This window comes from Gobio gobio, assembly GCF_949357685.1.
Source record: "Gobio gobio genome assembly, chromosome: 1".
NCBI lineage: Eukaryota > Metazoa > Chordata > Actinopteri > Cypriniformes > Gobionidae > Gobio > Gobio gobio.
This window is the reverse complement of record NC_137097.1, coordinates 42,675,161-42,700,860: the sequence shown is the minus strand read 5'-3', so window position 1 is coordinate 42,700,860 and position 25,700 is coordinate 42,675,161. Positions and strand designations below refer to the sequence as shown.

Below are 25,700 nucleotides of genomic sequence, written 5' to 3'. Positions count from 1 at the left end.
AATGTAATGTTTTGCAAGATTAACAATGAATGCACCTTACATGAACTTTAGTCCTACTTACTTCTGTACTACCTCAATTCTTTCAAAAACATCAAAATGTCTATACGCAAAGTTAGTCACAATTTTGTATTACAACTGCAAATCAGAACCATTTTATTAAACACATGAGAATAGATATTAAGGCTTTAAGTGCACCACAAACTAAGAACCAGTTACCAATAATGTGCACACCAATAGAAAGTCCCATTTCTCCACATTGTTAAATACTTGCCTATGGGTCTCAATATTGTACAATCAGCAGGTTCATAGTAAGCTAGTAAATGATAGGGGCATAAAGGGAGAAACAAATTTAAAAGGGGTATATTTAAATAGTTGTTAGAGTGCAATGCAAAACTCTACAAGTCATAGAACATAGATGGAGTGCCTTTTGGGCCACCTATTAGAGACAGCATGGAGGTTTTGAATACAAGTTAGCCAGGTCAAACCAATATAGTTTTCAAAAACACATGACTAGTCTCTTCCTTAAACACTCTACACTCGTAAAGCGAAAAAAAAAAAGGAAAAAAAACACAACAGCAAACAGATTTCAACCATTTATTCAGATGGTCTAATGTGAAGTGAGTTCTTTACATAACTTTCAGATAGAGAAAAACGGTACAGGGGAACATAAAAAGGGGAGAGTTTCTTGTGTTTTTTTTGGAATGGCGATGCCACGGCCTAAGCTGCGTGTCAGTTCAAATCTCCAGATCAAGGGAATCGAACTGCTTCGAAGACAAGACATCCACGTTACATGGCAAACAGGATGAGGAATGCCACCATCAGACAGAACAGACCCATGGCCTCAGACAAAGCAAAGCCCAAAATGGCGTAGGAAAAGAGCTGCTGTTTCAGGGAGGGATTCCTGCAAATGAAGAAAGAGATTAGGCACAAGCTACATGTATAACAAATAAACCAAGTTTAAGAGCCTAATTTCAGAGCTTGATTACCTGGCATAGCCAATAATAAGGCTGCCGAACACTGTCCCGATTCCAGCTCCGGATCCAGCCACACCTACTGTGGCAGCACCAGCACCAATAAACTTGGCCGCTGTGTCGATATCTCTGGATACAGCGCTGGTCTGGAAGCCCCGGGTTACATTAAGGAGGGTTGCTTCGCTGACTGGCAACAGAGCTGCCTGAAGGGAAGGCCAAAAATGTAAGCACATGCAAGAGAAACAGCAGGAGTACTTCAGAGAATTCACATAGAAGTCACTATTTTTTACCTGTTCAGTTCTTGCTTCAGGTCTGTTGAACACGACTGAAATGGGCCGGGCCAAAACCCTGGATCCTCCACGGACCTGAAGAAAAAGAGAACAAACTTTCAGAATGAAAACTAAATGAACATCTATATGATGCATATTCTTTCTATTACCAAACCTTAACAGAAACAATATTTCTGATTCAAATATTTTATGAGTGCAAGGACCCAGTGTACAATTTTATTCATTCAAATTAATCTCCAATCTTCCTCTGCTCTAGCTTTCAAATAACCCGGGCATCACATCCTATAAATATTGTTGGCTCTGTGTGATGAATTGCTTCTGGTCCTCTGTTCCAAGTTATTTTGGATACAAGTCTGCTAAAAGCATAAGTGTAAATTTGATAGAAGCATTTAAATGCATTATAAACATGGTTGAACTAAAATAAATAGACTATCATTTCTATGGAAAAAAGAATACAAGACACTGTAAAAAAAAAAAAAGAATGGCATTAAGGTCATTTTCTGAAACTGTCAATGGAATGAGACCGTATTTGAGCTTGAATACATACCACAGCAGGTGAGGTGACAAACTTAGCACATGCGTACATGTTTGAAGCCTGTGGAGAAGATAAAGACAGGTGAAAAGAGCAACAGTGTCATCAACATAGGATTATGCAATGCTGTGCATCATGTTCCCTAAAATTAAAGTCCATAAGAATAGAGAAGCACCACAGGCAACAAAAACATGCAGAGATTTGTGCAGACTTGAGTGATAAAATATTACAAAATCACTTGCAACTGAACTGAAGGGACTTCAATTAAGTCAAGCCATCAGTACATTTCCAACACCCCACAAACAGGATCAGAGAAAGCGAATATTAATAAAAAATAAAATAATTGTTCCATTTCTGTAGGACGCAAACCAAGTGGCAGATGGTCTGTATACATATAAGGGACAGGATGCAGAGGATGCAAAACTTCCTTAGGCCGAGAGCACGTACCCTTAACTTAAGGTCAGTGGTCAAACACATGGCAGCATAAAGGTCATTATGTACTACTGAACAACACAAGCTTTTACCCACTCAAAATACAGAGACTTAAGGGATAGAGTCAGCCATTAAATCTGAGGTTACTAGAGCCTGTCAAAACAGTTCACATGGTGACAACAGCAACGAAGTGCATAAAAAACCCCTGCAATGTAGTGCATTTAATATAATGGGTGTAAAAATGTAACGTAGTGATTATGTCAGCCAAGTAAAATTTGATGCACGTTTGCTAAATTATAAATATTCATAGTTCCTTTGGTTGACTTCACTCAATTCAGGTCACCTTTTGAACAGCCTGAGCATAATGCTTCTTGCCTCAAAATACATAAAGCACAAACCGACAAATAATTGGTTCCAATGTTAATTCGAGTCCTAGGCTTGGGGTTTAATATAGCCGCAACAAGCTCTCTCGCGGACGGGCTGGAGAGTGAAGGTCACCAACAGCTTTGAATGGTACTTACTTGAAACAAGCGTATATAAACTGCCTTATAACATGACAACAGACAAACTTTAATTGAACGCCATAATAGTATTAAAACTTGCACTTTAAAAGGCATAGGCGCAGCACGAGCTTTCAGGCTGACACGGGCCCAGCGCGAGTCAGACATTTTGCAAGTGTCACGAGCAATAAGAGAATAAAACGTCCGTTGCATTTAAATGCAATAACAAATTAAACTAATGAACGTTGGCGTCATTTACCAGTTGCTCTTCGGGTTAAGGTCTTCAGACGTGATCGCAGACTGACCCATTCATTCATTTGAAATGACTTTGACAAGATGCTAGCGGAGCTTTAGCAACGCGCTTCTCTGAATGGCAGCCGAAAGGCGCAATTATGTTAGCCGGATCAGAAACTTAATCACATTTTCATAGCTTTTAAAAGCGAATCTCCCCACTATGTGTCTTTAGATGAATGTAGAGAGAACATGACTCACCTATAAGATCCAGCACACAAGGACCCGGGGTTACAGGGACAAGCTTGCAGCTAAAGGCAATGAGTACACCGTGGAAACTGTCACCTTGTCATTTATAATCTTCGGAACTACGTCCTCGTTTGTGATTGGACAGAGGGTCACGCTTTCGTCCTCTGATTGGCTATGAGGTATGCCAATACATAAAACATACCCAATGATGTGCGTTGCCAAGAAGGCGGCCTCTCTTTGATTGGTTTAAACGATTTAAGGAAGAACGCCGGGAAAGCCAGGAATCGCATCCCGTGTCCCCTGTTTCTATTGGATGGTTTGGGTGGAAATCCCGCCTTCTAGATTTTAGAGGACGGGGTGACTGCCATGGTGACTGCAATTCAATTTCATATAAATGTAACACTGTTCAAAACAGGTAAACATAACACAGGAAATGTGATTTCTGTAGGCAGGAAGAGACAGTAGAACATGTTGTGATGTATTGTCAGAAATATGAAAGAGAAAGAAGACATTTGATCCAAAAATGAGGAGAGAGGAAAATACATTTTGATTTAATAATTTAAATTGTCAAAAGATAAGTGTTATAATGTATTGTTGCAATATCTTAGAGACATTTAAGTGAGAGGATAACGTTACGGATAAAAAAAAGAAAAAAAAAGTTGACATTCTGGTTCACTCTCCATACCAGTTGGTGGCGGTAATGCACAAGTTTGTTGTTTGGCAATAAACCCTGGAAGAAGAAGGAGAATTGATTTTCAATAGCTGTTGAATATCTCTAGAGGGCGACCTGTACTTTCTTTCCTGAGTGAAATGCGATTAAGTAGCAGGGCATGGCAGGGATAACTTTGCCCATTACATAAGAAACTCAACTGAAAATGGAGGACTGAACTTCTTAGATTTTACCACCCGTAATCACACCTTCAAAGTTAACTGCATTTCTTAAACAACAACATCTATCTGGAATATTATAGGCCTAAGTTACCTCACTTTATCTTTTCACAGGTTGGTGGTCTTCAGTTCCTTTTGCTCGGTGACTTACCAAACTATCTAATTTTCACAAACAGATGCTTCTTCTTGGAATTTAATCTATAAACACAACTACTAACAAACAGGTGTTTGATCTGGAATAACAAGAATATTTTTTTATGAATCTAAGTTTTTATTTCTTCAGAAATGGTGTCGTTATGATATAGTTTTGGTAAGCCATCTTTTTAACCATGCAGGATTTATGTTGACTTATTCTGAATTTCTCTCTAAAATATAATATTCCAGTCACTCCTACAGAGGCTGTGGTTATAGATGCTGCCCCCTCTGGTGTAAAAACGCTTATTAAAAATGCCTGTCCTCATCTCTCTCTACATTCGTACTGATCCTGCTGATACTAGTTGGTTCAAACTGTTTCTCTCTTTTCCCCATTAGGAATAATAATCGCTGTGTTCAGACTTGGTTTCAAAGTGATATAGTCTCCAGTCCTGCTGTTGTATCATTTTGGAATGGTTGTGTCTGTGGTCTTTTGTGGAGTAAAATTTGAACTTTTTTAATGAGGAAATTTCCTCATAAATATTTAATCACAAATAAAATCAAAGAAATGTAATATAAACTCGTTTATAAATATTACCCTAGCAAATGCTATCTTGTAAACAGATTTACTTTTGATATTAATATATTTTGTACATTTTGTGGTTTACATGCAGAAACATAAGTTACTTTATTTTTGTAGTTGTTGTAGTTTATTCAGCTTGTTTTTGGTCAGATTTCTGTTATTTTATCAATAACTGTGTTTTGAATATGTTCATTTTGGTATGTCTCCTGACATGTCTTATCATAACGAGTAGTATCTATAAAATCTGCTATTTCTTTTGTATTCATAAATGTAAATGTCAATCAAGGTAAATATTAATTATAAGTTGATTTGATTGGCTTATTTATGGTCTGTGTTTCTGCAGTTTCTGCTAGAACATGCACAGGATCCACATTGTCACTGGCCTAAAGGAAGCTGTTACATTTGTTCAGGTAGGAACAATTATGCAGATTTTTTGTTGTTGTGATATCAGTACTACATTGGGTCCAAAAATCATATTTAAGTTTTGAAAGAGAGATGCTTAAAATGTATTTAATCTTGTGACGATTTTAAAACATTTTAAAATACCAACAATATTTGCATTTAGCAATATAGTCAAGATCTACTTAATAACTTAGTAGGACTCAAATTATAAATTAAATAATATATATATTTTTGTATACATTTAATTTATATTGCCAAATTCACGCCTGTTACAAGAATGTATTCTATTATGGTACAATTCACTGGAGAAAATATAACCTGGCCATGCCCCATGCTTGAGTCTTTCTCCATTCATGTGATATCTGACAGCTTCTTTTAGTGGTTGAGACTTGCATACCTTTGTCTGGTGTGAACTTCACCTTTCTCTATATAACTTTCCTTTATACTCTACCTGTGCGTCTATATCATTTTAACTGCCTGTCTGAACAAGACCTTTTATGGATTATGGGCATGATAAATCAAAATCGTTCCTCTCTACCCTTAAACCCCATCTCAAATTTGGAAAAGAAAACAAAAAATATTCTCCTAACATTTTTCACCTGGTCTCTGTATCTCCGTATGAAAACACTGTACGGAGCTCTAAAGGCTGAATTGTGAATTTCTTGGAAACCTGCCTTCAGAAACATATTTATGGCACACAATAACATGATTTAGAACTGATTTATGATGATGAATGAATGGCCGATGAAAATGAATATGCGGTTTATTAGCCTATTTGATATCTAAATCTTTAATGCATAGATGTTCATGCATATAAAAAAAATTATTTTTGCTTTACTGCTGTCATTCATTTCAGGTTTAGTTATAGCTGACAAATTATATCAAATTTAGCTGATTTCCATTATGTGCCTATGTTAATAACCAAAATAGCCAGTCACAAAGTAGCCCTTGTGTCATTGATTAAACAGAAAATGAAGCAGAACACATCCCTCAAGTATATGTGTTTCACTGCACAATAATTCATCAAAAGCTTCCACAGATTTTTGGCATACTTTGAAGACATTCGATACAGTTCACAAATCATCAAAGGTGTACAGTGTGAGATACAACTCTAAAAGGATTTCCTCTGAGGATTTAAACAGAAAGGGTTATTTTATAAAAACTCTACATTTTCTGTGCACATAGAATTTGCACTGAAACTCCTTTAATGTTGTAAATGAGTAGACCTTTTTTCCTGTTGGAATTTAAATTGAGAATATGAGTCTATACAATTGAATATATATATATATATATATATATATATATATATATATATATATATATATATATATATATATATATATATATATATATATATATATATATATATATATATATATATATATATATATATATATATATATAATATAATTATATTTTTTTCTCAAATTTATTTATTTTTTGTTAAGGAAAAAATATAAAAGTTCTTCATGAAAGAAGAACTCTAATAGAATATTCCAAACAGACCCTTTCTAAGAGACTAGCCACTCTCTCTCAGCAGGAGGTAGATTTGATAAGTTTTACAGATGACAGGGGGAATAAATTACAGAACTTTACAAGCTAAAGCTGGCGAGGTTTTCACAAAGAGCCGCAACTGCATGAGGCACAGGCATGGAGTTATGTTTGAGATCTGCGACTGGGCACATTCAGAATGATATCCATAGTGATTGTAATTACACACTTCACATATGTCAAGTGCTTTATCAACAAGCAATACAATACATATACACATTTTAAAAATGAAAAAAATAAATAAATCGCACTATGTGAATAGGATCTGTGCTGTATACTAATTTGCCTATAGGCTAAAATACTTGCTCAACGAAAAAAATATTGTAACTTATTATGTAATATTGATAAAAATAAATAAATAAACGGCTAAAAAACAAACAAACAGTTATTTCCCAGTTATTTTGTACTGGTAAATACTACACTCTAAAAAATGCTGGGAGGTTTCAACCCATGTTTGGGTCAAATATGGAAAAACCCAAAACACCGGTTGGATTTATCCATATTTGACCCAAACATGGGTTGAAACAACCCAGGCTCTTGTGATTAATCTCATGATTTTGTCCAGTTTTTAGAGAGCAGAATAGCCTTTTTAATAATAGTTTATTTTCATTCATATTAGTATTATTAATATTATTTTTTACATTATTAATTTTTTTTTACTCCTCTCTGACTGGTCTTAAAATATCATGTAGCCTCTATTTGGGTTTTACATGAAAAAACAACAACAAAACAGCATGTTGTGTCAATTAGGTATTTTTATTTTTTATTGACATGGCACATTGTAGCAAAAATGTCTGGTCTCTAATAACATTATTAGCTGAATACATCATATATTACAATATACATTGAACATGATATAGATGTAATGAAGCCGTGTCTTTATGTCCATCATGTATTCAGAGTGGCAGTTTCTCTCTGAAGACTGAATTGAGTTTAGAGTTAGTGTATCTCTTCCATTTGTTGATGTAAAAACAATTATGTTTATGAAGGCCGACATTAGCCAAAATGGACAGTATGTGAGCCTTTTACAATGTTAAAAGGACAAAGTGATATAAAGTCATGGGATAGCTTTAATATTTTTTGTTACTGGGTATGTTCATGCATAAAGTGATAGTTAAAAAAAAGGAACAATATGGATCATAAATTCAATATCCTTAACTGAACAGAGCTGGTCGCACTTACATGTTCTGTTAAACTAAAAAGAGAAAAAGACATAATTGGTAGGAAACCAGTTACAATTGGAAAGTTAAAATGTATAGATATTTTAAGAAGGAAATCATTTACCTGTTGAGAGTGTGTTGACAGTCTGTGTAATTGAATGGTTGAGCTCCAGAAAATCAGTAATGAGTCGGCTTTGACAGTTACAGATTTGAATAACAAAAAGGCGGGAATAAAGAACCGTAAACACAAAGAAAGCACCATTTCAGCATATAAAGGGTTCTTCAGGACAACACGGTTCTAAACTGTTAAGTGTAAAGAACCTCTAAATAACCATCTTTATTTAGATTGTGTATAAATAGTGCCTATTTGAACATTTGTTTAGACGTGTTCGGAGATGTGAGCTCCAAGTCTAGCTGAGGGAGACACATGGCACTCCTACTCGTGTGATATTGCTCATTTATGCAGGCTGTTATATGCTTGATTCGAATTGGTTTCCATAGTTCTAAGGTGTGCGTTTTTTTCTTTTTCAGGGAATGCACATCTAAAGTATTTTCAAATGTTTTCACATTTTAAATTTTTCTCTCTCTCTCTAACCATAATGTGGGGTTCAGCAGGCTGGAAACCAACAGTGGCACTAGAATCCTTGATCAGTTCCCTACTTCTGCCAGTAAGAGGCGCCTCTGTAATAGCATATGATTGTTGACTACTTAGGTCACTTTTTCAAAACTCTTCACACAGTGATTTCAACATCAGTCTATGTGGGCTAAACTGGATCGTTTATCATTGCCTTGGCATAAAATGCATTCAATGACATCTTTCGTTTACATGCTCTTTTCAAAACTGTAAAAAGTTCAAAACCTACAATGCAAAACTGAATAAGAGAAATTTGCACCATTTCTACAATAATTAAATATATTCTGAATCTTATAAATCATATACAAAGCAATTAGAACTCAACAACGACACAAGTGGTTGGTCTTCCAATTTCATTACCATCAAGGGAAAAAAATATTTTGTACTGGAATGCAAACATTGACATGTAGCATATGCTGCAGTGAATTATAAGCAGTATACTATAGAGCGTCATTCTTGTTTTGTAAATACATTTTACAAAAGAAAACGTTTTTAAGATTTAGTGCATTTTGAAAGTGAAATGAACTGCTGTGCCAAGTTGAAAGTTGGTTAGGAGAACTGTGTGAAGAGTTTTTAAAAAAGTGACCTAAATATTGATAAATGTGTCCTAGCAATTAAAGGATAGCAGCTTGGAGGTCTGAACATTTTTGGATGGTATTTCATAGACTGTTTTCCACACATATTTATAGAACAATGTGGGTATAAAAAACTTGAATTTGAATAGGCGCTGAACACAAATATTGCAGAAATTATGTCTGAAGGGCGAGTTACTGAGATCAGAGACCCTATATCACCATTTTGTCCTTGGATAAGGTAGTCAATCCCTGCTTTATCAATCTTCATCAAAAAGCTTCACTAATTAACTATAATATGCACACAGCATGTTAATGAGTTTGCATACAACTACATTCTTGTGGATCTGTTTATGAATGACTGACAGCTGACACAAATAGGACATTCCGGTACAACAAAAGGTGTACCAGCTTGGTCAACAGGTGTTCGGTTCCCTTCAGTCCACCCTGACAGAAATTCATAATATGGAACTAAAGTGGCTCTTGCTGAACACTTTTGTAGAAGAGCAACTGAGCTGCATGCATGCATGCATGAAATGCATACCATACAAAGGATATTCTTATTTTTATTGAGTACTTAACTTTGTCACATAATTATAAAACTTCTCCCATGCTGAATAGCAAGACTGAATCACCCGTTTGAGAATTATTTGCAAATGAGCAAAACAAATACAGCATGGCTCATATAAAAACAAATATTTCCATAGTAAAGATCTATATTGTGAATATATACATTTAAATATATTTATATAGATTAGAATATTTACAAAATGTAGCCTGTTTCACTACAAGAAATACTTCTTAATAGTTTTATTAAGAAACTTTATTAATGTAATTACCATAGAAATAAAAGCATTTTTTCCATTATCATTGGCTATAACAGTTATTAGAATTTTCACAAGTTTCAATTTTGTGCTAATCTATGACCAGCACTACTTAGTACTTTTACACTCAATTGTTTGTCACATAAATCACAAAACTGGTCGCAAATGCTACTTCGCTCAACACTGTACATTCTGCTCTTACAACTGCTATTCCCAGTATCCTCTGACTGTATAGGCAGTGTAAAATCAATAGGCTCTTAACAGGCCAGCTAGGCTTATTTCCTGGCCTCAACCTTGACAAACGAGGCAGTGTGCTAATTGATTGGCACAGCCTTCACAATGTTCTCTATGTGATACTACGTGCAAACCATTCTTTAACACGGCCTGTGAGTATGTAGGGTTGATCACTACATCTGCTGCACTGAGCCAGCTCTTAGCACATAAAATCATGTCCATGAATCATCTTCATGGGACAAACTGTCGATACTGAAGATAGTATATGGGAGGCAGATCATTATGACAGAGTAGTTGGTGACGGAGAGATGCACAGGCTAATTTTAGTACAAGTCTCAGCTAGTCACGTGAATCTTTTACTGTTACCCGAACATGCTGCATGACAAAGGACTGAGCGGATAGGGTCTATGTAAAGTTTGCTAAGGTTTCATGAAAAAAAAACACCAGTCATTTAAGTTCCCTGACTTAATTTACCTGCATATTGTGCAACATATAACTTATATTCATAAATGATATCAAAAGTAAATGAAAGAGCAGATTTCATTTGAATCACTATCCATATAATGTTATCAAATAGCAGGCTTGTGCAACATTTAGAAGTGGTCACCTTTTTATTTAATGAGTGTGAATTTGAATCTCCACAGGAAGTTGAATTGGAATCTGTCTGTGCTGTTCTAAAAAAAATTACATGAATTTCTACTTCCTTATGCATTCAAATTTAAATTCTGCATCTTGTATCAATGGCACCAAATATCTACGCAAACATTAGAATTTTAAAGGCATTCTCAATTAAATTAAGAATAGTGTACACTGAGCCAGCCTCTTTCATCTCAGGTATCTGCACTTTGCGATATCAAAATAGTGCACTTAAATTTCCCAGATTATAAATGAAGAGGGCTTTATATTCTTGGGGGAACAATAAAAGTGTTGTACTTCCATACAGATGTGGGATACATTAGGTCTTGTACTAGTAATATATTTGTACATATAAGTTCTGTTGTTGTACCTCTCCTTATGGATACCAGTGCAGACAATGACTAGCTCTGAGTGTGTGTGTGTGTGTGTGTGTGTGTGTGTGTGTGTGTGTGTGTGTGTGTGTGTGTGTGTGTGTGTGTGTGTGTGTGTGTGTGTGTGTGTTCATGTTTTTCTATCCCAGTGGGGACTTCAACCTGAATGCACACAGACTCATGGGGACTCATGTCACCGTGGGGACCTAAATTGTGGTCCCCATGAGAAACAAGCTCATAAATCATACAGAATTAGTTTTTTTTTTGTAAATGCTGAAAGTTTTGTGTGATGGGTTTAGGGATATAATATACAGTTTGTACAGTATAAAAAAACCCCATTACGTCTATGGAGAGTCCCCACAAAGATGTGTGTGTGTGCGTGTGCGTGTGCGTGTGTCTATGTGTTTTGTTTTTTGGCCTTAAAAAAAGAAAACCTTTTGAGTCCACAGACCAGCTGCTCATTTTTGGCTCAAGAGGGAGAGTGAAAAAGAGACAGATGGGGGAGGGAGACACTAGGTTACAGCTTCTTGTAAATAAGGCTCATCCCATCCTTTTGATGTTACACATTCTCTCTCACACGCACACACACACACGCACACACACACACGCGCACACACACACACACACACACACACACACACACACACACACACACACACACACACACAAGCACACACAGACATCTGAACAGTTACACTCACTTACATGAACGCATATCTAATGTTGGACTCAAGTGACAGGTTTGTTGGGGATCCAACAGCTTAAAACCTCCCAACTGCTGTGTTCAGGAAGTATTTAGCCACTCCATGATAGCACAATAATAATACAGAAAAGCCACATAATCAATAGAACTAATGCCTCCTATTCTTTTCACAACCATCCCCCACAAACCTTTCCTCACAGACATCAGCTTCATCCCTGTCAGCGCAGTGAGCAAGTGCTTTCCCGAGGAGCTGCTGCTGTTTTTTTAATGGGCTGAGAGGGATGTGAAGAGCCTGAGCAGTCATTCAAAGTATTATTACACTCCTGGGCTGTGCACTGCCTGCTTGGCCCCCTTGCTGAGGTCGTGGAAGATGGATGGCTCGCTGGAGCAGCAATTAATAATGTTTTTACAAGAGCAATGGAGGCGTGTGCGAGCCACGGACGGATTGGGCAGAGTATTGAAATGTGCAGGTGAATTGATTGGCCCTTCGGATTTCCTGTAGAAATCATTTGGATTAATTGAAAGCACTGGGAGGGAGGAGGGAAGGTGCGTGTGTGTATTGATTTATAGGTCTCACTCAGAAGAAGAAGAGGAAGAGAAAATGGCCACCTTTCTCCTGGAGACATGATGAGGTGGTTTCAGGTTGGCTGACAATCAACAATCATTGGTCTAGTACTGTTAGTAAACTCATCCAGCGCCACAGGATGTAGTTTCAAAGGCAGTATTTCAACTAAAAACATACTGCTTGGAAATAATCACTTTTGGGATGGTCCACTTAAATACTGCTCATAAAACATAATTTTCTCTTTATTCTTATTATCTTCCTCCCTTTACAGTTCTTGTCATTTGCAGTCACATTTGCACACTGAGGCCAATGCTGACCAGATGTACCATTTGAAAACACAAGAGACCGTTTTGAATTTTTTTTGTTCGTTACTCAATACGCCCCTTTTGGTGTCTATGTGTTACTACGAGTCTCATATGTTGGCCACTGATAGTTATCACTACCTCTATATCTCATTCATTTAATGTCTTAATTGCATTACCTTTACATTGAATAATATAAATAAGTAAAGAGATACAACATTTAAATAATATAAAATATTTATAATAAATAAGTAAATAAATAAATAAATATGGTTTATAGAAAACTTTTTTTCTAATAATATAGGAATCAAGGGAATACATTTTAATATAATTAATTAGAACTTTTAGAACTAATTAACTTAATAATTTGTACAAGATTGATCAAAATGGGCTTTGTTCTCTTCATATAAATTATGTAATTAATTTTCCCAATAGTTTCAGTTGAATGACAATAGGCTATACAAAAACAAATTGTTTTGTTGTTGTTCATCTGGAAAACACAACTGCAAAAAAAATCTCTTGCCGACGAATAGAGGTTTTGTTCTGCTGATAACATTTACATCTACTTACTTAATGTTTGCCCAGCGAATATGAGTGAATCTATATTGCCATCTAGCTGTCTGCTTACAATGTGATGAGGCAAGTTAAAGAATAAACTACAGTGGCACCAGCTTTTGTTATTAGATGTGTCTAATGTTTGCTCAGCTGATTGCCAAGTAGGATCTGCCTATTCATCCTGTTCTTTTAGAGATAAGAATGTTCCATTTAGGTCCTGAAAATCAACAAACATCAAACCGATCCTTTTTTATAGATGTACAGTAGATGTTATAAATATATTATTGTAAGTGTGTTTAAGGCTTTGCTTCTTTCCATTTCTCAGTTTTTAAAATGAGAGACAGCATTGCCTCCTAAATAAACCAACAACAAAACCTCTTTTTAGGTTAATCACAATTCATTACCACGCAAAAGGTGTGACTGCTTTATTTAAAAAAACATGTATGTGAAATTGTGTATGTTTTATTATTCTCATTATTATTATTATTGTGAGTTTATTTTTGTAGAGACAGTATAAACACTAAGAAAAGACACCGTTATAGCACCGTTAATTTTCATCTAAGGTCCCAAGAAAGGCATAAAAAAATAAAAGAAAATAATAACACATTACCGTTCAAAGTTTTTTTTTAATGAAAGAAAATTAATACTTTTTATTCATCAAGGAAGCATTCAATTGATTGAAAATTTAAATACAGACATTTATAATTGTATTGGGTTACACTTTATTTTAAGGTGTCTTTGTAATTACACATTTAAGTACTGAGTGATATTTATTAACTTGTACTTTCTAGGGTGGTAGGATTAGGGTTTGGATTGGTTTAGGGTTAGTTGTATGTACTTATGCGTAATTTATAGTTATCACTACAGTAACTAACTACATGTAACATGTGTAACAATGACACTGTAAAATAAAGTGTTAAAACTTTTTTTAAATTTCAAATAAATGCTGAAAAATGTATCGTGGTTTCCACAAAAGTATTAAGCAGCACAACCATTTTCAACAGTGATAATAATAATAATAAAAATAATAAAATATTTGATCAAATAAATGCAGCATTGGTGAGCATAAAGTGAGAAAAAAAAAACATAATGGTGACAACTGGAGTATGAGCTTATAGCTTGAGAACAGGTATATGTTAAACAATGCCTTACTCATTCAGCAATTACTATGGTAATCAAAGTATTGTGCTGCCAATTAGCTAGTTAGCATTTACTGAAGTAGGAAGTAACAGCTAGTTAGGTAAGTATTTTATGTATTAACTAAAAATTTTAGAGTTGAGAACTTGAAATTACATGATAATTTTAAGATTTATCTTCAAGATTTTCAAAATGACCACAAACATGATGATGATAAATTTAAAAAATCATAGATTTAACAGTTCTTTCATGACGGCTCTCTGAAGATTTTTAGCATGAATCAATCAGCTTGTAGTAATCAGCTAAGTAGTTAACGCTGTGAATATCATCAGTTCGCATTAAGGACCCATCAGCCTGTGCCATCTATAGTTTCATGACAGAACTTGCCATTTTTATTCCTATAGTGTGTAGAGTGCCGCGATGTGACCAAACATCACACACTTACAGATCCCATTCACGAACAACCACAGTCCCAACTGTGAACACCGGAAATCTCGTAATATATCTTGTGGTCAAAAGAGACTTTATAGTAAACGTGGCAGACGAGAGGCAAGAATAAATGCCAATAATAGTGTTTGGACTGCTTTTTACAGATAAATCACTGAAAAGAAAAGGGTTTGGATGACGTGTTATGCTTCGGTTTTCCGTCAGCTTGCTTTTTGATTGGGTATCGTTTCATTCCACGTGACAATCTATAGAGTTTGTGCGTGTTTGTCCTTGGAGATCCACCCACACAACAGGATTTCTGATTTTCCGTAAATATTTAACATGTTGGATATTTACGTTTTACATGAGATCGGTGCAGCCCTGAACAGATTCAGTCACTCTTAACACACCTCACACCACAGGAAAATCTAAAATAATCTGCATAACCATCAAGATAATTGAGACTTTACATAGGATTGCCAGAAGGGGAGAATTGGACCCAAAATCATCTCATTATCTTGCAGTGTGTGGGTGCCTTTAGCTTACTCAAATATTTCACGTTAAGAGCAATTAATATGTATGAGTACAAAATAAAAATCTGACAGTTCTGCTCATTTAAACTTTTGATTAAAGGTTTTTGATGTAACTGATTACCTCAAATTTGATGCAAGCTTATCCAGATTTACATTGCATCGGTCTGGTGGTCAAAATCACCATCTATTCCTGCTTTTTCCAAGCCGAGGGAGAGTGAGTGTGTGAACGAGGGAGGTTGTGAGCAGAGGGTGGCGGGATGTGATGCCCAGGGGCAGGCACTGGTTATGGCCAGCTGCCTGTCTGTAAATAAAGCGGGTGACGCTGAGGCAGGCAGGAGCAGTGCTCTCTAGTTACAGTACCTGTCTATAAAAACCACTCCCGTGTCCAGCATCCCTCTCCTTCCAGACCCCCCAGGGTTCCCCCCGAATAGTACCAACGATGAAAGCCATGTCTTGGGTTGCAGCCTCTACAAACCCAGCCTGTTTATGAGCCCTCGTTTGATGTCTGCGCCTGGTTAAGGGGCGCTTGCACCCAAATACGGGTGAGTTGCGCCTGGGTGGTGCATGGAAATTTGCAGAGAGATACTTTAACTCACGGGAGGGCCCTTTAAACATATCACTCACCATTACTATATCACTGTTTTTCTGTATTTGTCTATTTGATGTTCAAGGCCTGGTCAGTAGTTCAGTTATTAGAAGTGAATTATATGAATATAATCTTCCTTTCAGAAATGATGTCTAATGTTATCATCCTGTACAGCCATCAATTATAGTATAAGCAGTTCTTTAACAGAAGCTGCAGGCTAATCTGATGCATGTTTGTCTCCCTAAGGGTTAAGATCGTCCCTTTGTACCCAGTGCACCAGCTCAAGCCCAGTTAAAATATCTCACATTCCCCATGACATTCAAGAGGCTGCTGAAGGACTCAGAGCCAGTGGAGTTAAAGATCGGGCTCTTGTGTAGTTCCAGTGAAGGCGGTTTATTGCAGATTTCTTTACTGCATGCTGGTGCACACCTTTTTTTACAACACAGAGAGAACGCTTAACGGTTGGGGAACGAGTAATAAGTGGCATGTGAATGATGCAGGTTGGTCTGAATGAGCCCCCTCTGATGCTGTTTACAAGAGCTGAGCCTTTTTTAAGACTCTTCCTCAACCGCAAAAAGTCAGATCGCCCTCTTGCTTAATTACTATCAGGGTGTATGATTTTTATGGGCAGGCCAATCACAATTCAATTTAATCCTGCCTCTTTTATTTTGACAGTTTTAGGAAAGCATAGCAGGATTATTTGTTTATTTACTTAGTTTGTTGGTGTTTTGAATTTATTAATTTATTTATAAAGATCTTCACCAGTGAGGACAACACATATATGTTGCATTGTCTTTGTATTATTTTGCAATGTTGCAGTCTTTTTTTATCCAAAGCAACGTTCAGGAACATCAGGATTTGTCATCAAAGCCAACAATATTTGGAGCACACAAAACAAGTCCCAAGTACAAGCTATTGGTACACAATCAAAAACAGAAGTGAAATGAAGAATAAAGAAATTATACAATACATAAACATTAGAAGGATAGTGCTCCCAAAAATTCTGTAATTATACTCACCCTCATGTCTTTCCATACCTGTATGACTCTTTCATCTGTGGAACACAAAATATATTTTGATGAACATCGGCAACCAAACAGTTTAGGTTAGGATTGACTTCCTTTATATGCTCAAAAAATAAAAATACACAGAGACATTTCTCAAATTATCTACTTTTATATTCCTCAGAAGAAAGTTGTGAACTATCTATTTAAAAGATAATTTTAACACTTTTAAAAAAGTAAAGGTCCCGTTTAGAACCAAAAGGTTTTTATAGTCTGATGTCATAGGAGCAACAGTATTTACTAGTTCCGTTGGTGAAAGAATGTTGATGTGCAAGAACCGTTAATAGAACTGAATGTCTTGTTGTAGTCGTTTTTTTTTTATGGAGTTCATATTTAGAAACAGTTCTTAATATCCAGCCCTATAGGCATTGATTGTGCTGTATTGATTGTTACAATTTCTAAGATACCAAAAGAAACCAAATTAAACCAAAGATATCAGTGTTCCAGTCTCAGCAAACATACTGTATGATAATAATGACAATATATTTTGATAATGGTGTCAATCATTTAAATATGCTTGCACAGCAGAATCTGATTCCATGTGTGCTGTTGACCAGTAGATGGCATGAGAGACAGCGTGCATGGACAGGGCTTCTGGGTTTTCTGGTTTTTAAAGCAGAATCATACATCAATTCAGTGATTTACATAATTTTACTGTATGCGAAATGAGTTTTAGGAAGCAGAGTATATTGTTTTAAAAACTGTTTAAAAATCCACTTTGATCTAGTAAATGCAGAGCTTTCTATGATATTAGGAATTTCTGCCACATTTCCATCACATTGTATAGTATTATTATTTAATACTATCATAACTGTTGCTAAAAGTTCAAAGAACATCATCAACAAAAGAATGCAGGGCTAAAAACAGGTAGATTCCATTAACACACATCCAGCACTGCTTAATAAACCAAACCAGAATCAACCAAATTAACCTATTTTGGACTATTTGAAAAATGAAAGTAAAAATCTACGTGAATGTATTTATTAATTTCTTATCAGATATGATCTGGGTGAATATGGTAACAGTTATATCCGTGCACTTTCTCCTTCTCTGTAATAAACAGAAGACAAATATCTCACAAAAAAGTCTAAAACCTCTTTCCACAGTTTCCGAAACGGTCAGAAATCAAATGCAGGTGTCTCCGGTGGAGGACAGTCATGCATTTGTCACAGCAATTTAATATTTATTGTCTTTATGTCCTTGCTGAAAGTCTATTTCATTATACTGTAGCCTATTATATAATTTAACAGTATTGGCAACCACTTGGACAATGTAAGACTGTTTTTTTAATAGGAGTTTTCATAATGAATTATAATATATAATTCAAATATGTGATCAAATGAATGTTTTAAATCTGCTTTACAAATTTAATTCTATACCTGCACTCTCAAACGTGTAGGCAAGATCACTAGTGCATGTGTTTTCCCCGAAGTTGAACAGAATATTTAAAAACCTAGGCTAATTATGACTTCCTCTGTAGAAGTCATAAATCAGAGTAATTTTATCGTAATGAAGAAAAAGTGTTATTTTCGAATCCCTGAAAATAGCAGAAATATCGGCTATAGCCTATAGAAAAGGGAAATCGCTGCAACAAACGTGATCGCCATACCTGGATTCCGGAAGTATTTTAATTATCCCATTAATTTTCTCCAGATATTGCTGGACATTCTTCAATAAAGTGTTCAATGTCTTGAACAAACCAACTCCAAGATTAAATTCCAACATTTTTACAAATATTTGAATATATAGAGAAATTATACTGTTAGGAATATTCTTGCCCCACGAAGCATTGCGAACATATCAACATTATGCTTTCACGGCGTGTTCCAAACCGGCATTTTTGTGCCTTTCAATGGCGCCGCGACAAGGCGCAACCTATCCGGACAAAAGAAAGCAAAGCAACAGAACACTTTATTTGATATGGTGAGATTTAAAGTTAACAGGAATTCATATGTGTTTGTCTTACCAAACCCCATGCGAAGACATAAACACATGAGTTGAAAGTTAACCTTTGAATCAAAGGAGTTATGCAAATATGTAAAATTCGAAACAATTTGACAGTAACCTATGTATTCGTAGAGCAACACTGAAAAGAAGAAGAAAAAAATCACCCAGAAATTGGCTATCAATTTCTCTAATTGAATTAAACGTGAAATTCTGAAGTGGAAAACCTGAAACATCTTTGTTTTATTTATAGAATTTTAATATTTGAATGTTGTAAAATATTATTTTACAGTGTAGGCTACCAAACGGTCACTATAGTTCCCTGTTCTATTCAGTTTACTCACTTCAAGTGTTCTGCCCTCCAAAGCGAGTGGCGCATATTGGTGATCATTTTCAATAGAATTCACCGTTGACAGTCAACTTGACCTTTTTAGAAGCGTCATGTGCCTGACCAACATCAGTGTATCATATTTATAGTCAGTATTCTTTATTTATTTATAGTATGGTCGTTTCCCCCCTAATTTTAAGCAACCAGATTGAATGTTAGATAGAATCCACATGTTCTGTTATCCTTTTTTGTTACATTATTTTGTATTTTTAGTGTTGGCTAAAAGCCTTGTTGTTTGAATTGTAAAATGTAAATTTTTTATGTTTATATCCCTTTTTTGGTTAGATAAACTAAGCATTGCTGTAGCTTTTGGTTGTTTGTTTAAACCAAATTTACTATATATATAGTAAATTTGCTTTAAACAAACACAACCAAAAGCTACAGCAATGCTTAGTTTATGTTTAGGTTATTTTAAGTGTATGATTATCTCATGTTTCTGTATACCAAAATGTGAGTTTGATCTGAATGATCAAGGGGACATCGGTGCTTTCATCGTTATAGTTTTCTTATGGTTACACACCATAATTTCATTGAAATGTTATTGAATGTTTTTTCTTATGCTGGTGTTCTTGCTGCAGGTGTCACACTATTTTATCTGATTTCTGGTTTGTGAGACTTGATTTTTGTTTTTGCTTAATTTTTCCACTGTTCTTCACTGTATCACTATAGTCAACAAAACAAGAATCCTTAAATGATGAGCATATCAGATCATGACCATGCAGTCAACTCAACAATCGGCTTAGTAAAAGTCATTGAAAGGCATCCAGAATAAGAGTCAAATTATCTTTTTAAAGAAGCCGATGGTCGAGAAATACTCCTTAAATGTTAAAACACAGAAAAAGAGCTAAAGTGTGGACAGTTGGAGAAATAATTAAAATGAGTTTATCCAAAAGTATTGTATTAAGTTTTCTTAAATGTAGTACTAGTTATTACAGGCAATGTTATTATAACTTACATCATAAGCACAGCAATAATGTATTTTTCCCCAGCAACAAACAGAAGATTGTGCATAGCTTCAGACTCTAGGACCCTGGGAGATCCTCATGTTCTGTGAAGACCCATAAAATTGTGGCATGTGCATGTCTCATTGGCAGGCTCAGTGTACCAGCAGGCTGCTCTGTTACTGGTGTGTGATTCCAGCTTACCAGTTCATAGCACACACTGATAACACAGAAACCATTGCTTTTTAACACACATCAACAAAATACAACCACATCAGTTGGCCTATAGCATTCCAGACTGCAAAAATTCCCACTGACATGCATATCTTGCAGTTTATATGCGATCATGGACATTTTAACAGACACAGATAAGGTTGCGGCTGCACTTAACAGGTTGATAGAAATTCGACGTAGCTTTGAGGCATATGCTGTCAACCACAGGACACAACCACAACTCTGTATATACATTAACCCACAGATTTATTGTAAAAGGATGCAAGCAGTATTTTAAACTGTTTCCCAACCCAACCATTAATCAGCTCAGCACGAAACTAGACGCATATAAACAAACATTTGGGACTTATTGTTAATAACATACTTCCTACTGTACATTAACCCTATATACGACAAATCACACTGTAAACCCGAATAAGTTCCCAGAACTCAAAAAATTGAGGCAATCGATTGCCTCAAATTTTTTTAAGTTGGATAACTTAAGTCACAATTTTCCAGAACTTAAAAGGTTGGATTACCTGCTACTTGTACCTTTTGATAACAGTTAAATTAAAGTGCTCATTTAGCTCAACCCGAATATTTGCAGTTAATATGACTTACAGTTTTCTGTTAAGGCAACTCAATTATTTTCAGTTATTATAACAAAGTTTTGAGTTTTCACAGAACTTTAAAAAATAAGTACACAACCACACCATTTTATGTTAACAAAACTCAATTTTTATTGCTTTGTGTTGTCATTGCTTTAAGTACACGGTAGTCAAATATGTTGAGTTTGTTTACTTAAAAACATGTGACTCAAACTTAAAATTTTGAGGCAATTGATATCCAGCACGGTTTTAATCAGAAAAGCTAAATAAGTTATAAAATAGATTGTATGTTAAGTACTTTGACCTCCTGTGAGATTTACTCACACACAGACATCAAGAATCAGCCTATGAATCTCAACCATGGTGACACGCTTCATGCCGCAATGCATTATGGGAGCCATGGATGAGTTTCGCATGATGCAACCAGAATGCATTGCGGCATGAATCATGTCACCATTGTTGAGATTCATAGGCTGATTCTTGATGTATGTGTGTGAGTAAGTCTCGCAGGAGTTAGAAGTGCTTATTGTGTGATGTGTTAAACCGGAGAACAAAACTTACGTACACGTTTTAAAAATCGTTTAGTTTATAGGCTACATTAAACTGATGACAATAAAAATACTATAAATAAATAAATGTTGTCTTCCACTAACGCATTTCAGTTTGCCCCAATTAAATTGTTTTAATAGGCTATGGTTGTAATTTATTTGTTATGATTTACTTATTTGGTTAAGCACTTTGAGATTTTATTGTATTTTAGCATGTGCTATATAAATTAAGTTTATTTTTAAATCATCTCTATTTGAAACAACAGAAATAACAGGACTTCATCATTCTTAGCATGTAATTACTTAATTATATTAAGTTGTACTTAATTTATGTTTTTAAGTTATGTTTACTTATTCACAAAAAAGTTCCATTTAATAAAAAAATGTTAGTTGAAATTACTCAAAAGGAAGACCATGTTACACCAACTTGAAATAATTAAGTTAGTAGAACTTTTTCTAAAACTTTGAGTATACACTACTTAATCTATTTAACCCATTTAAACCCAAATTTTTCCCAGACACAAATATATCCAAATCATGTGTCATTAGTATCCCTTTGAAACAATCAATCATAATTTTTTTAAATTTTCATGGAAAAGTGTGTGAAAAAGTGTGTTTTATGATCGGTCACAATTGTGACCGGTGGGATACTGTGTTGTATCAACCATTGGACAGACTGAATAGGTCTATTTGACCTGTGCAGTGTGTTTGTGTGTGTGTGTGTGTGTGTGTGTGTGTGTGTGTGTGTGTGTGTGTGGACTGGTAATCCCTACGTAATGGGGACAAAATGTATATACAGTATGTACGGTATAAAAACCATTGCGCCTATGGAAAGTCCCCATAAAACATGAAACCCAACGTGTGTGTGTGTGTGTGTGATGGGTAGGTTTAGGGGCAGGGGCAGTGTGTGTGTGTGTGTGTGTGTGTGTGTGTGTGTGTGTGTGATGGGTAGGTTTAGGGGCAGGGGCAGTGTAGGGGGATAGAATATACAGTATGTACGGTATAAAAACCATTGTGCCTATGGAAAGTCCCCATAAAACATGAAACCCAACATGTGTGTGTGTGTGTGATGGGTAGGTTTAGGGTCAGGGGCAGTGTGTGTGTGTGTGTGTGTGTGTGTGTGTGTGTGTGTGTGTGTGTGTGTGTGTGTGTGTGTGTGTGTGTGTGTGTGTGTGATGGGTAGGTTTAGGGGCAGGGGCAGTGTAGGGGGATAGAATATACGGTATGTACGGTATAAAAACCATTGCGTGTGTGTGCATGCTTGTAAACTCTATGTCCGACTGCATTCTCCTGTCTTTCTCTTTTCCTTTTCTACACTCCATGGTAGAGCTTGAAGCACTCAATGTGCAGTGGTACTTTACATTTCTCACATGCATAGGTAGTGCGTTTCTCACAATGGCGACATCTCTGGAACCGGTGCATCGTGTTAGCTAGCTAGTCTTCCTGGGGTCCGTGTGTGTGCATGTGTGTGTGTGTGTGTGGTGTGCGTGTGTGTGCCTACCTGTAATTGCGTGTGTGTGGTGTGCGTGTGTGTGCCTACCTGTAATTGCGTGTGTGTGTGTGTGCGTGTGTGTGTGTGTGTGTGGTGTGCGTGTGTGTGCCTACCTGTAATTGCGTGTGTGTGTGTGGAAAGTTAAGTAGAATTAGTTAGCTAGCTAGTCTTGTGTGTGTGTGTGTGTGTGTGTGTGTGTGTGTGTGTGTGTGTGTGTGTGTGTGTGTGTGTGTGTGTGTGTGTGTGTGTGTGTGTGTGTGTGTGTGTGTGTGTGTGTGTGTGTGTGCGTGCGTGTGTGGTGGACAGTTGCAGTAGGTAGGAAGTTAGGTGGCAGCAGAATTAGCTATCAGAATTAGCTAGCTAGCTAGTCTTCCTTGGGTCCATGTGCGTGTGTGTGGTGTGTGTGTATGTGTGTGTGTGTGTTTCTGTGTGTGTGTCTGTGTAAAATTAGGTAGAAAGTTAGATAGCAGCAGAAAGTAAGGTAGAACAGTTAGCCTATGTGTATTAGCATGTAGATACAATGGGTTATCCCACCGGTCACTATTGTTGCCGGTGACATGTTTGTGAGTTCTATGACCACATTAAACAAAGTTGAGTAATTGCAAATGCATATATCAATACTAGACACCTTAAACATGATGTGTACCAAAAATCTATGTTCCATCCTTATGTTAAGATACTTTACTAATCTTTTCTTTGGGAGCTTTCTTGCTGCCATCCTCTTCTCTTGACGCAAACAGGAAGTAAACAGCTCTGGTCATGTGACAATTTACAGTAAACATGCAACACTGCACATATTTCATTGAGACCCTTTATAATTTCAATATCTGCTGGAAATGCATTGATAGATCATTCAGTAACATTTTTATAGCCTTAGAAATGAAACATTTTTTTACGGTCACTATTGTGACCGGTGGGATTAAATGGGTTAATTAACATGAACATTCGGGTTTACAGTGTGACGTCACAACACTAATATACATTCTTCCGGGTGATAAAAGCCGAAGCATTCCTATAGCAACGCTAGTAAATTGCTTGGAAGGGAGACCCACCATCGGCACTCGGCAGTAGCCTAATCTACATTTCAACTGGTAAGTTGATTCAAAAACAGATGTGGTGGAAATTCAGACATAATTAACATGATTAACAGTCCATTGAGGGACTGATTATTCTGGAGATAGCAATACATGAAATGCCTAACCTTGGTCTAGTAGATGTAGCGCTACTCTACTACCATAATTTTTACATGAGCCTCAGCCTACCATTGAGTAGTTATTTTAGTGACTGTTGCTGTTTGACTTACAATATGTTATAGGCTATGGGAGATGGTCTATTTCCCTGTTATCTAACTAAAAAGGCTATGATCGTTTTCTGTTGCTCGGATCGGATGGCACAGACGTGAGCTTTTGACGGTGAAAAGGATAGCACTCTGTATAGCGCTACTACTAGCGTAGACTAGGCATTCACTCAAACATAACTCGCGATGATGAAACCAATGTGATACACGCATCAACCATCCATCAGCCTACAATTATATTTTGCTTTTCCTATTTCTTCCATTGACATTTGATCAGTAGCCTACATGACACTAGAAGTTCTGTCTCTTCCTTGTATAATAAATTAGTTCAGGCAGTGACTGGCAATGAGTTTGATTTTCAAAAGAGACCTTAAGTTCATTAATATTAGTCTTGAATTTCCCCAGCTGAAGATAATTATGCTCTGCTATGATTTTGACGACATCCACTCGCATTAACCTCCTCACCCACAGGTTCCGCTGGATATATTTACTTTTTTCTGAAGGAAATCGATAAAATCCTACACCTTTTGCTGTATATCTGGCGGCGCAACCCCAAACACAACACGTTTTCGTCATAGTTTCAACTTTGATCAACAACAATGTTTTTAACCCTTAATCGTCCCTTGGGGTCCAGCTGACCCCACTGGACTTTTCCTCCATTTTTTAAAAGTGTTCCCTTCATCTCAGGGCCATGAGACTCGGTGACTTTTCCTACATAATCTATCTAAACATGCACAAAAAATCTGGGCTTGATTTGGTTGTTCTAAAGGTGTGTAAAAAAAAATTTACCGTTTAAGTCCCTCGGGGTCAGATTGACCCCACATTGAAAATGAATGGGAAAGTGTAAAAAATACATTTTTTTCATTTTTTTTGTCAATTTTTTTTTACTAAATCCAGTATAGATCTGAAAATTTCCACATTTATATCAAGGTCTGGTCCTAGAGCATAAACACAAAGTAGAACGAACTTTCTGTCTCATACACACACGCACACACACACACACACACACACACACACACACACACACAAACACACACGTGTGTGACTGCAACAGAGAGCATTTTTATAGAAACTGGCAAATAAAATCAACAAAACTGGCATAAATCTGAAAGATTTTCATACATAAATGAAGTACTAATACTAGAGCACAAATGCAATATGGAACAAGCATGTTCACTCACACGCACACACACACAAACACAAACA

The 25,700-nt window shown here is 36.1% G+C and overlaps 1 protein-coding gene across 1 annotated transcript; it reads right to left on the bottom strand.

Annotated features, from left to right (window-relative positions):
- Window positions 1-580: 580 nt before the first annotated feature.
- atp5mc1 (ATP synthase membrane subunit c locus 1) lies at window positions 581-3,326 on the bottom strand. The gene is made up of 5 exons (XM_079827784.1): window positions 3,218-3,326; window positions 1,809-1,856; window positions 1,262-1,336; window positions 987-1,174; window positions 581-901 (listed from the first exon to the last, which is right to left on the bottom strand). Exons 2-5 carry the CDS (start codon window positions 1,845-1,847, stop codon window positions 787-789), a joined length of 417 nt encoding a protein of 138 aa, XP_079683910.1. The 5' UTR covers window positions 1,848-1,856; window positions 3,218-3,326; the 3' UTR covers window positions 581-786.
- Between the last annotated feature and the right edge of the window lie 22,374 nt (window positions 3,327-25,700).